Below are 13,467 nucleotides of genomic sequence, written 5' to 3' on the forward strand. Positions count from 1 at the left end.
TCCACTTTATTGTGGCAACAATAAGAAAACAAAATAATAGTGGACTGCCGCCACATTCGACCGCGATGTTTTGCTTCTCATTCATCTCCGCCTCACCTCGTACTACCAGCTACTACTACTTCCAGTCCGAGCGTCTCTTAAACGGATCATGCATAGTGTCTTGTTATGAGCGTTTTGTTGACAAAGGTATTGAACACACGACGTGCTTACAACTTTGTTTCTTTATTAACACATGGAGCTAACAGTAGCTGGGGCTTTCGGCAGTAAGTGGCGTCTAATGGCGTGAGGAAATGTAGTTTTTTCACACATGCGAACGGATTACAAAGCACCACGTCAGTGTTGTCCCGAGACTACATTTCCCATGATTCACTGCGTGACTTGAGCCGCTCTCTGATTCGCTGCGAGATTGACTCAATGCCAACACGCTCGCTGTCACCTGTCAGCGGCTCTCGCGAAACATAAACTAGAAGGCTATCAAGCGATCACCGTGAATGAAACGCCACTACAAATGCAATGCAATGCTTGAAGCATGAAGGTGGAAATATATAATACAAATACAAATAAATGTGCACAAACTCATCGGCGGTGTAAACCTGCCGCTGTCAACGCTCTGGGAGGCCACATTTCACAGCATTCTGCCTAGCGGTCCTCCTCGCCAGCTATTTGCTCGCCATTCACGCTCGTTTGCATTTGATCGCTAGTCTGATACACTCCCGCTTTTTCGGTGAGGTCTTTTGTGTTTATTCGTTATTGGATCGTTTTTGTTCACCACTGTAAATAAGCGCACTGAAGCAATAGGTGTAAGTCACCATTTCTGTTCAACCCGTTTTCTCCTGTTTTGTTTAGTGTAAGAAGCTAGGTTAGTGGCAGTCTTTTCTTTGCCCTGTTATCCTTTGGCCACTCATACAACTTTTCGTTTCAGTGACAACAAAACATCGCCACACACCGCCGTGGCATCTTACCGAGAAGCAATGCAACAAACAATACTGTTCTATGGCGGACTTCCCTCACACTTCCCGGTGTGACGTAATTTCCGAAGATTTCTGAAGATTGCCGAAGAAAAGCATTTTCGTTGTCAAGAGCGTTGCTATGAGTTAAACAAAGAATCTGGAAGGGTTGCGTTAAAAAAAAAAAAAGAAAATATGCTTATAATTGTTTAGCCATTGATATTATTCAAAAACATGGTTGGCCAACCTTAGTTCACCTTTCCCCTTTAAAGAGGCTTATTTATTTTATTTGCTCTGACTGGGAGATTCAGAACCTCTTCCATGTTAATGTGTCCTTTGAACTTATTTTTGTTCATTTATGTAAGGCTACTTATTCATTTCCTTACAATTTAGGAAAAAAAAGTCAATGATTGCATTATCTGTAATATAAGTCGGGATCAAAGCATTGACTTATTTTTGTTACTTATATCATTTTTATAAAAAAGTCCATGTTTGCTTCATCTTCAATTGTAATGTACATCCTTTGTTCTTAAATAGTTAAAATTGAGATTTAGCATTTAGATTTGAGGAAATGAGGGAAAATAAAAAATATATTTTTGATGGAATTTTGCAAATCACTAAAAATAAATAAATAAAATAAATAAATAAATAAATAAATAAATAAATAAAATTTTGAATGGAAACCAGTTTCTCATTTATGCCTCGTTTCAGTGTAATGCAGTAGCCTAATGCATGTGTATAACATGTTGTTTTATTGTGTGTTAACTGTATAACTGTGTTAAATGTATAACTGTGCTAAAAGCAGTTTTTGCATTTCGGTTGTTTTAGGAAAGTTTGGACCCCCCCTACCGCCACCACCACCACCACCACCAAAAAGCTAATATTGTGATAAGATTTATATTTCAAATGAACTAAAACAATTATAAGAGATCTAGATGAGGAAGGTCGGCGTTTGTAGCTGACGGCCATCTTAGAGCAGTGATGGTGTACACTTCTGCAGGTGAGCAATTTTCTCCACTAAGATGCTCATAACTTGGTGATACCCTGACAGATTTTTAAACAGCTTGGTGGAAAAAAAATTATATTAAATGTCTGATGAATTTACCGCATTTCTCACCTATATGAAAAATGGAAATGATTGAAGTGATAACAGTCGTCCCGGTTGGCTCACAGTACGTACTACTCATCTATGTAAATATGGGATATCTATGCAAACGTAGTCCGTATGAACCTTTTATGGCAACAGACAGGAAGTGACAGGGGAGGAAGGGGGTGTGGCCTGGATGAGTGTATGACTGCGTGCTATATATTTTTTTTCTAGCGGCGTGCAACATGATACTTGCACGCTGCTCAGTGGAAAGGATAAACCGGCCTCTGCGGTGCCGTGGCGACCGGTTCTAAGCGCTCGGCACACGGGCTTCGAGGAGGAGAATGTGCCCGCTAGTTGTGTGACGACTCTTCATACAAAGGAGGAGCAGGAGGGGGAGTACCGATCTTTTCTGCGTCAAATGTCTCGACCCTCCTGTGGATGGTGTTGATGCTGCTGCTGTTGCCATCGGTGCCTCTTATTTGATTTTTTTTTCTACTGACATGAGTTCGCTATTCTTCCCTGATGCTGCAAATCCTCCGGTCGGCCATGCGTCCCCGGTGGGGACCAGCGCCCTGCGGAACGACTTGGGCTCCAACATCCACGTCCTCAAGACGCTCAACCTGCGCTTTCGCTGCTTCCTGGCCAAGGTCCACGAACTGGAGCGGCGGAACCGGCTGCTGGAGAGCCAGCTACAGCAAGCCCTGCAGAGGCCGCATTACCGCGGGGCGTACGGCCGTGATGTGGCCGTCCAGACGGACGGTGGGGCAGAGTCGAGGCTGCCCGGAACCATCTGGTCCTTTACCCATGTGCGCAGGCAAGGTGAGCGCCTGGAGACGCTGCACGGGCCCGGGGTGTCGTGGACGCACCCTGACGGGGTCGGCGTGCAGATAGACACAATCACGCCAGAACTGAGGGCGCTCTACAACGTGCTGGCTAAAGTGAAGCGGGAGAGGGACGAGTATAAGAGGAGGTGAGTGAGACCCAATTGACGACACTGACATTGGCCAAACTCAAAGCATTCCACATCATAAAGCATGTTTATCTGTCTATGTAGTTTGTAGAAAAAAGATTTGTCACAGGGTGGGTCATTTCTTCAGCCCACCCATCAAGATATTTTCATTATCTAAATATGTACCACACCAAGCATTATACATTTAGAAATCAATAAACGAGACTGAATTAGAACAGTTGATGAGCAAAATAATTCAATATCATGTTATTTGTCTGCAGCAATCTGTTGAAAAATTCGTAAAACCTTCATTCTAGTAGAGTTTACACCTAATATAGGGAATATCTATACACGAAATGAGAGGTGCCCTTTAGATCCCGTTGGCTGGTTGAAACCGCTCTCAAATTGATGTCATCCACTTTTCCGAATAACATCTCTCTAAAGTAATGCATAAATGTCCCCCCATCAGGAAAATAGGAACTAATTGCTCATGAGCATAATGACACCGCATATTCCCAATCATAGACTTCATAATGTATTGACGGGACACTGGCCGTGGGGCCGATAAATAGGGGGCCTGCATTGTTGGCGAGGCTGTCAAAGCTGACCGAGTGGAATCACAGACAAAGAGCTTTTTTTCGTTGAAAATTCTTGTGAATAAATGCTTAAATACCGGAATTCTTTATAGATGTGGACGTAAAACAGTCTAGATTTTTGGTTAAAAGCAAAAAAAATCTGCAGTTAACGTTTATTTTACGTAAATATGTCGAAGTACAATGCTAGTCTGTTAGTGAATGTAGCTAGCGGCCGCCGGATGTAAACAGAGCTTTTCCGGTGAAAATTCTTGTGAATAAATGCTTAAATCCTCGAATTCCTTATAGATATGGACATAAAACCGCCTCTTGTGAATAAATGCTTAAATCCCCGAATTCCTTGTAGATATGGACATAAAACCGCCTCTTGTGAATAAATGCTTAAATCCCCGATCAGGACGTAAAACAGTCTCTATTCTTGATTAAAAGAAAAAAAAACGTATAGTTAGTGTTTATTTTACGTAAATATGTCGAAGTACAATGCTAGTCTGTTAGTGAATGTAGCTAATGACACCGCATATTCCCAATCATAGACTTCATAATGTATTGACGGGACACTGGCCGTGGGGCCTGATGTAAATAGAGCTTTTCCGGTAAAAATAATTGTGAATAAACGCTTAAATCCCCGAATTCTTTATAGATGTGGAGGTATAACAGTCTCGATTCTTGATTTAAAGCACAAAAAAAAAAACGTGCACTTCTCTTTTTTTTTTTTTTTTTTTACCTAAATATTGCGAACTAAGATGCCAATGTACTAGCGGCTAATTTCTCCCATTGATTTTTTTCACGTTTCAAAATTCATGCATGGTACGAAAAATATAGTAATTACCTTGAATCTTCTAACCAATCACTACTGAGACAATCCTTCCTGTTTGTATACGGTACAGCTTTGTAATTTTTCAATAGAAATCCGGCGTTAGATCGCTGGGTGCATGTGTTTGTGAATAGCTCCTCTTGATGTGGGCGGCCCCCTACTTGAATGCGAGGCGCAGTGCATGACCGATCTGAGCCGTCCAATACATTATGAAGTCTATGGGTGGAACCTTTATACGAAGTTAGTGTGTGCCCATCAATAAATGCCTTCAATTTCTCCAGAAAAAGCTCATCCTCCAAAGTTTAGTGCATCGTGTGTTATATGCTAATCTGCACTATGTACAGAATACTATTTACTGTATCTGGCTATCCATTGCCAAAGTAAATAAAATGTCAGCAAAGTCTACTAGAAGAGCTGAACTTTATACATGATGAATGTGAGGCAATGAAACTGTGGCAGGTGTGCACAGTCTTCCATTTACTGTGACTTTGAATGTGTTTGGTGAATTCTGACCACATTCACATCCCGGTTGTAAAAGGGTGTACACATGCTTGCCAACGCATTGTCACACTTATTTAAACTTCCCAGCTCAATTGAGATGGATGGATGGAAGGAGCACAACAATAGTATGAAAAGTTTTGATAGTCAAATGTAGGTGGGACACATCTTCCTGTGTACATTGTGTAAAAAAGAAGACACGACTACTTTTAAGAATTTCCTTTGCGTATGAGCTTCCCAGGCCAATTCCAGACGAGGTCACCTGCGGCCCCTTTGGCACGGCGCAGCCAGGAAGCGAGCCAAAGTGGCCTTCTGTCTGTGGTGTGCATGTTTGCTGCCGTGATTCAAACTATGAGGCATTTCAACAGTCTGTGAGGTCAGTGATGACCAGCGATGACTTCGTGGTGAGCTATTGATTCACTGACACAGAATGTGAGCATGAACCCCCCCCCCCATTCCTTTCTCCCCTTATGGGAAACTGAATATCCTGTCCAGACCACTCCCTGAGTTCCATGCAGTTTCCTTAATGCTGAGAATACTGCCTCATGTCCAAAATATAACCAGCTGCTCATTTCTCAAGTAAATGCCTACATTTTCACCAACCGAAGAAAAGAAAACTAACCAATTCTTACATGGTAACCCCATATAGTTTTCGGTCCTCTGATATATGCTGCATTTACATAAAATAAAATCATTATTAGACACCTTCACCTTTCCCTTCTGCAAATAAGTAAGAGTATTTTCTAAAGACGTAGATACATTAGTTCAAGCATGGACCTTGCTTACTGCTGCTAAACTTCATTCATTCATTCATTCATTCATTCATTCATTCATTCATTCAGTCTTTCATTCATTCATGTTCTGAACCGCCTATCCTCATGAGGGTCGCAGGGGTGCTGGAGCCTAAGCCAGGTAACAACGGGCAGGAGGCAGGGTGTTGCTAAACATGTAAACACATAACATTCTCGGTTTTGTCAGTTGTCTAAAGAAGGAATGCATCAACATCCGGCTCTTTAATGGATATTTGTACCATTAGGCAGGGGCATCACTTGGCCTAATACTGTACTGGCCAGAAATAGCGCTTTAAACTACAGTGGGGCAAATAAGTATTTAGTCAACCACTAATTGTGCAAGTTCTCCCACTTGAAAATATTAGAGAGGCCTGTAATTGTCAACATGTGTAAACCAACCATGAGAGACAGAATGTAGAAAAAAAACAGAAAACCACATTGTTTGATTTTTAAAGAATTTCGACCCTCGTGAGGAATAAGCGGCATGGAAAATGAATGAATGAATGAATGAATGAATATTTGCAAATCATGGTGGAAAATAAGTATTTGATCAATACCAAAAGTTAATCTAAATACTTTATGTACCCTTTGTTGGCAATAACGGAGGCCAAACGTTTTCTGTAACTTTTGACAAGCTTTTCACACAATGTTGCTGGTATTTTGGCCCATTCCTCCATGCAGATCTCCTCTAGAACAGTGATGTTTTGGGGTTGTCGTTAGGCAACATAGACTTCCAACTCCCTCCTCACCCTGTGGCGTCAAATTGATAACAAGAACGGTGAGCAAAAATCCCAGAACCACACGGGGGGACCGAGTGAATGACCTACAGAGAGCTGGGACCACAGTAACAAAGGCTACTCGGTAACACAATGCGCCGCCAGGGACTCAAATCCTGCACTGTCAGACGTGTCCCCCTGCTGAAGAAAGTACACGTGCAGGCCCGTCTGCGGTTCGCTAGAGAGTATTTGGATGATCCAGAAAAGGACTGGGAGAATGTGTTATGGTCAGATGAAACCAAAATAGAACTTTTTGGTAGAAACACAGGTTCTCGTGTTTGGAGGAGAAAGGATACTGAATAGCATCCGAAGAACACCTTGAACTGTGAAGCATGGGGGTGGAAACATCATGCTTTGGGGCTGTTTTTCTGCAAAGGGACCAGGACGACTGATCTGTGTAAAGGAAAGAATGAATGGGGCCATGTATCCAGAGATTTTAAGTGAAAATCTCCTTCCATCAGCAAGGGCATTGAAGATGAGACGTCGCTCGGTCTTCCAGCATGACAATGATCCCAAACACACAGCCAGGGCAACAAAGGAGTGGCTTTGTAAGAAGCATTTCAAGGTCCTGGAGTGGCCTAGCCAGTCTCCAGATCTCAACCCCATAGAAAATCTGTGGAGGGAGTTGAAAGTCCGTGTTGCCCAACGACAGCCCCAAAACATCACTGCTCTAGAGGAGATCTGCATGGCGGAATGGGCCAAAATACCAGCCAGAGTCTGTGAAAAGCTTGCTTGTGAAGAGTTACAGAAAACGTTTGGCCTCCGTTATTGCCAACAAAGGGTACATAACAAAGTATTGAGATGAACTTTTGGTATTGACCAAATACTTATTTTCCACCATGATTTGCAAGTAAATTCTTTAAAAATCAAACATTGTGATTTTCTGATTTGTTGAGGTTTACCCATGTTGACAATTACAGGCCTCTGTAATATTTTCACGTCGGAGAACTTGCACAATTAGTGGTTGACTACATACTTATTTGCCCCACTGTATATGTTATTTAATTAATTTTATTCTCACCTTTCATTTTGACGAAAGTCACTTGACCAAAATGGACGATTCTGAAAGAAAAAACAGTGAAGTTTTTCCCAGCCATCAGTATTTAAAATCAAAATTGGGACATCCCTTGTTGATAGTCAATTCACCTCTGCTCATGCTCATCAACTTCCATCTCTCCTTCACCTCTTCCTGCACTCTGCTGCTCTACTTTGTCTGGATAGAAATGGGGATATATCGCTGTGACTCTTATGCAATTAATCAGTGTTTCTCAACTGGTAGATTGTGACCTAAAATTGGTTTATCTTTCCAAGGTGGGCTACCTAGCTTACGTCTCTCATTCCTTCTTGCTGATTTATCCTTGCTGTGAGCAAATAACTTTCTAAGATCCATTTGCAAGTTTAGTGCTGTTTGAGTCAAATATAAAAAAATAAGATCTTATTTTGGGGGGGGCAAAACTCCTAAAACCACAGAAATGTAAATAAAATAAAATGGGTTTAACACATGCATTAGGCTACTGCTTTACACTTGCTGTAACAAGGCATACAGTACATGAGAAACTGATTAAAGTAACATACATGAATAAGTACAAATGACTTACATTATGCACAGTAAAATGGAATATATTTTGAAGGTAACACAAATACTGACTATTTTTTATACTATAAGGAATATAAGTAGCCTAACATAGGTAAATGAACAAAAATAAGTCCAAAGTGCACATTAACTACGTTGCCAAATGTATCACATTTGAGACGAGCATTTCTGGACCTCATTGCAGTAAAAAAAAATCTTAAACACAATCAGGTTTTAAATCTCAATTTAGTTATATTTGTTTTACCAGGAGAAGTGCATGTAATTCTTTAATGTATCATTTATGATACAAATTACAAAACACAGTTTACAAATTAATTTACAAATGTTCCAAATAATAATATTCATTCATTCATTCATTTTCCATGCCGCTTATTAAATAATTTTCTGTTTATTATTTCTGGGGTCAGGTGAACCTGTAAAGCAGGTGGGAAGTTGTAATTTGCACTGTCGACTGTATAATTATCACACGTACCTGCGATTGGCTGGCAACCAGTTCAGGGTGTACCCTGCTTACTGCCCGTAGTTAGCTGGGATAGTGCTCCAGCACCTCCGCGACCCTCGTGAGGAAAAGCGGCATGGAAAATGAATGAATGAATGTAATATTGATGATGCATTCACTTGTTGTTGGAAAAATAGAAAAATGAATCTCTATTACTTGGTGGCTATAAAAAGCGCTAAATAGTCACTCAACCTGTGATGTCTCGTTAGAGCATTAAAAGAGGCTACTTCTCTTTGTAGCAACCTTGGTTTTATCCTGCATCACGACTAAACAACACATCAGAACAATTTTTCAACTTGGGAACTCACTCAGATCTCCCGACGTAAATGAATGCAGCATATCTTCCGAAGGTGCTTTGCGGAAGTTTCAACTCATATACCCATCACAGCCAAAGTTATGTACATAAATTACCATATTGAGGAGCCATGTGCAGATCGTGTATTTGGAATGAATATAGTAATATGACCATTTTAAATTGGCGCATTCTGTAGATTATGCTATGTAGACTTAAACTCCAAAGTATTTTATTTTTTTACCAGTGAAATTTATACTGGGGCACTGCAGATCATTACTGGGGCACATGCCTCAGTGACATACTAGTATGTCTGGCGACGCCCCTGCCATAAGATACCACTATGGTGATGCTATTGCCAATTACCGTAAGCCAATCGGTTGCCAACTTAAAACAGTAGACGCTACTGAAGCATGTAAGACTAATGCCCCCAGATATCTAAAAGACAAACAGAACACTGTATATACTGTAGAGTCTTAACAATGGTCAATATTGTAAAAATGTTTAACCTGAAATCATACTGTGTTTCCTATTCAGAGGAATGGGACTACAATAAGTCTGTTACACCACTTGCCCAAAACATGTTTTAGCCAATGTTTTTTTTTTTTGGCCAGATGTAAAATATGTTGCTGCTATCCAGTTATGAAGGGTCCGAAGAACACGTGCCCATTACGGGTGTCAATGTATACCGTGTTATAAAAATGTAACCGTTTCAAAACCGCAAAAATTTTCCGTGATAAATGCAGGGAGAAATCCCTCGCTTGCAGCTGCAAGGCTCAACCCTCGCCCACCGGTTGTTGCTCAGTGTCAGTAAGTCAGCTGTGCTGCACGCTGGCTAGAGGAGGTGAAACTCCTGAACTTTTTACCCCATCGAAGAAAAGGAAATTGCTGGTATGGGAATACTTCGGCTACAGAAAAGTTACATACAGCTTAGAGGAGGAGGGCCAACAAACATGTAAAACATATACTATATACTTCCAATATGATTTCGCATTTATACAAAATTAAAGGTTAGTAAAGACTGTCATGAATGTTTCCCACTAGCTACGAGAGGTAACTCCAGCATGTTTAGTGGGTCTAGTGGTGGTAAAACGTGGTATTTTTTTTCTCTCTGGCAAGTGTCTGTGTTGAGAAAGAGAGTGTGTCTAAATTGTAGCATGATACGGGTCATACACACGTGCTTTATATGGAAAATAATTTAATTATTTTTGTTCTGATGGTAAGAATGTTTAAGCTGTGGGTTTAGGCTCCCTTAAAGGACTGCATTTATTTTAATTCTATTTAGAATATTTTAGATTAAAACAAAAAAATATTTTAACTTAACATTATTCTTATGTTCCAATTTGCTAATATGTTATGAACAATAAAAATCCTGTTCAATTGAATTTTTGCCATACGGTGAAACCGTGATATTTTGGCTGAAGGTTATCATACCGTCAGAATCCCATACCGGCACATGCCTAGTTGGAAGTGCACTCGTAATTTGGATTTTTACTGAAACATCATGTTTAAAAAAAAAAAAAAAAAAAAGCCTAGCAATGATTCAAGGCAGTCTTGAAGCAGTTAGTCCTTAATGGAAATGTTGAAGTGGCCCTACTTCTTATACATTTCATCTACTTTTTATGAATACATCCCTCAAACAGACACCTCCATTTCCCTATTAAGGTTTGATTGGCTAATAGGTTTGTCACTCAAGTCACTCAAATACGAGACTGGTTAAAAAAAAAACAAAAACAAACTGCTTCATAAGGTTTAAGTATCGCAGATTTAAAAACCTCTATGTCCCCCCCATAAACCCTTTTTCTACTACTTCTACACTAGGGCTGCAGCTATCGATTATTTTAGTAGTCGATTAATCGATGAACTAGTTAGTTCGAATAATCGAGTAATCCGATAAGGAACAGAAAAAACTAAAATACCTGAGCTGATCCTCAAACGGTATAAAAAAATAAATGAGGATCTAAGTACAACAAAAGAACATTTGGCCAACTTAGATAACAAAAGTCTGCTAGCTTAAATGCTATAAAATGCTAATGTTTTTCGTTTTTTTTTTTTTTTTTTTTAACAATCCTCTTAACAAATGGTTCAAGCACATATTCCCACAAAAATGCTAAATATACAGTACCTATAAACTAAATTACGAATTCATTAAAAAAAACAACAACTTGGCTTATGTTGGTCTTAACAGGGAGCAACTGGATTCAACCATGTGAAATGAGTTGTGTCATATTCACTGTTGCCACTAGAGGGCAGTGTATCCAACCAAATCAATAAAACTAAATGCAAACACTTTCAAAACAAACCATTACAACGCCACTTTAATTGAACGAAAATACTCAAAACAGCACAATTTAGTTTGAATCTTTTTTCTAATCGAATTACTCGAGTTAATCGATTAATCGTTGCAGCGCTAATGAACACCCACAATCGCAATACAGTATATCAAACTCCGATGAGATACATAAAAACTGTTCAGACCATAAGGACTCTGATTCCTATTCTCAGTGTGTAAGCGGCTGAACAGAACACGTTAAAAAAAAAAAAACGTATTAAGATGTGGTGTAGGTTACTCTTTCAGTTTGAGCTGCGACTTCAGAAAAATGAAACTTCAAAATGCCAAAATTACATACCATTTGAATCCAATTTGATTTAACATATATTTTAATTGTAATATTCTGTCTGTAGTGTTTTTCCAAATTGTTTCCCAATCCATAGAACTGTCACAAGAGCCTGCCACCTTCTGCGGCCAATAACATGTCTTCTCAACATCATTATTTCACTTCTCGCTTCATCCCGTCGCCTAAATCTTCTTTATTGTCGTCACGTTTCAGCCTTAACTCCTCAGAGACCCACTACCTCTTCCCATTCCACTTCACCCCCTTTGTTCTCATTTCTTTGAGTTTAGCCATTCCTTCCTCCTTCACTACACCTCAATCCCCTCCCCTAAATCCCATGTCATGTGGACTGCTTTGTAAAGCATCCTTACGCAAAACAAGCCACGGATGGATGGTGCGACTGGACCATTTAAGATTCGTGCGTTGACACACAAGGTTTTCTTTTACTTTTGCTCGACTTGAAAATGCAAACGTTGCTTAAAGGACACTTTACGCCTACTTGATCAAGAGTCTTCATTTGAAAGCAGGCTTTTCATCATCCACGATGGGTGGGATAGGAGGAAAAATGTAGCGCTTTACCTTTCAATTGCTGTATGGGATTGTGATTGGCTCGTTTGGATGAATTTAGTTGCCAGAGTGGGCTTTGGAGCATACAGAGTTATGGATTATTAATTCAGAAATACTATAAAACCTCACTGTTTGTGGGCAACCAGACACACAAATAGCTCAAATTCCTGAATGAAATCCCCTTGCAATTTGCAAAAGAAAACAAATATTGCTGTAACGATTAATCGATTAACTCGAGTAATTCAATGAGAAAAAAAAGCTCATAATCCAATTTTGCTGCTTCGAGGATTCGTTTAATTAGTGACGTCGTAATGGTTTGTTTTTAAAGTGTTTGCATTGAGTTTCATGGATTTGAGTGCTGCCCTCTAGTGACAACAGTGAATATGACACGACCTATCTTACATGGCTAGGTCCAGATGCTTGAGGCCAACACTGGGTTGTAGGTTTTCGTTTGAGCTAATAAGATTGTTAACTAGAACCACCAAGGGTGGATCAGTTGATACAAATCAGTTTTGTATCCAGAGAAGAGTCATCTGACTTTAATCAGCATTTTGTGAGCATTCAGGTCCTCATTATTCATTCCCATTCACAGTTGCAAAACTACAGGGTTGGATTGCTCCAGTTAGCATCTTGAGTGTTTGCAGGGCAGGGCTGCCTGTTTACGGAGGACTGTCTGACATTACAGCATTGACAAAGAACAGCTGTCGCAATCTCTCTGAATATTTAGTTGCACTGTTTCTTGTATGTATGGAGCTATAATTGTCATATTGCCGATGATGGATGGCTGACACACAACACAAGTCATTTTTTGCGCAAAAAAAACTTTTTATTCAATAAAGAAACGTATGTGAGAAAGACAACAAAAGAAAGGGACAGTGTAATAAAAAACAAAACATTTTTTATGTGGTAACCTATGACACTTCACCCTTTTCCTGGGGCTAGATGTTGGAGGTTGTTGCCGAAACAATTTTTCCTTCTGCGCCTTCTTTGCGCCCACATCAGAGTGAGCCAATTCCTTTGCAAGACCCACCAAGAAGTCCACCTGTCTCTCTTGCCTTCCGGTGCATGCCTGATACAACACATATGCATTCAGTGCTGCCATGTCAGTCATATTGTAGAACACGCGACTGGCCATCTCCGTGTTCCTCCGTGTTTGACAAAGCCAAGGGGCCGTTTACATGATGACTCTCCGAGAATACGAACAATTTCAAATTTGCATTTGCATTTGCGTCTCCATTTGAACAATGTCGCAATTCCGCATGAAAACGATGTAGTATTCATGCCAGGCCCTAGGGGGCAGTGCAGATTTACTGGGCGACGGAGAATGATGCCCTTTGCCCCCACCAAGCTCCCTCTGCCCGGAAAAAAAATATGCCCGCCCACTCGAAGCAATGTCATTTTTCTTTTGTTCAAAAAGGCACAAAAATTTAAACGTTCAACAT

At 40.2% G+C, this 13,467-nt stretch overlaps 1 protein-coding gene across 4 annotated transcripts in view; it reads left to right on the forward strand.

Moving 5' to 3' along the window:
- The first annotated feature begins 2,211 nt into the window (after positions 1-2,211).
- iffo2b (intermediate filament family orphan 2b) overlaps positions 2,212-13,467 on the forward strand; it is an 83,469-nt gene continuing 72,213 nt past the window's right edge. For all 4 annotated transcript variants that reach the window (XM_057845092.1, XM_057845094.1, XM_057845093.1 and 1 more), the window contains exon 1: positions 2,212-3,007. In XM_057845092.1, coding sequence (XP_057701075.1) covers positions 2,538-3,007 — 470 coding nt within the window. In that variant the 5' untranslated portion in view covers positions 2,212-2,537. The remainder of the gene's footprint in view (positions 3,008-13,467) is intronic.

This window comes from Corythoichthys intestinalis, chromosome 9 (assembly GCF_030265065.1).
Source record: "Corythoichthys intestinalis isolate RoL2023-P3 chromosome 9, ASM3026506v1, whole genome shotgun sequence".
Lineage (NCBI taxonomy): Eukaryota > Metazoa > Chordata > Actinopteri > Syngnathiformes > Syngnathidae > Corythoichthys > Corythoichthys intestinalis.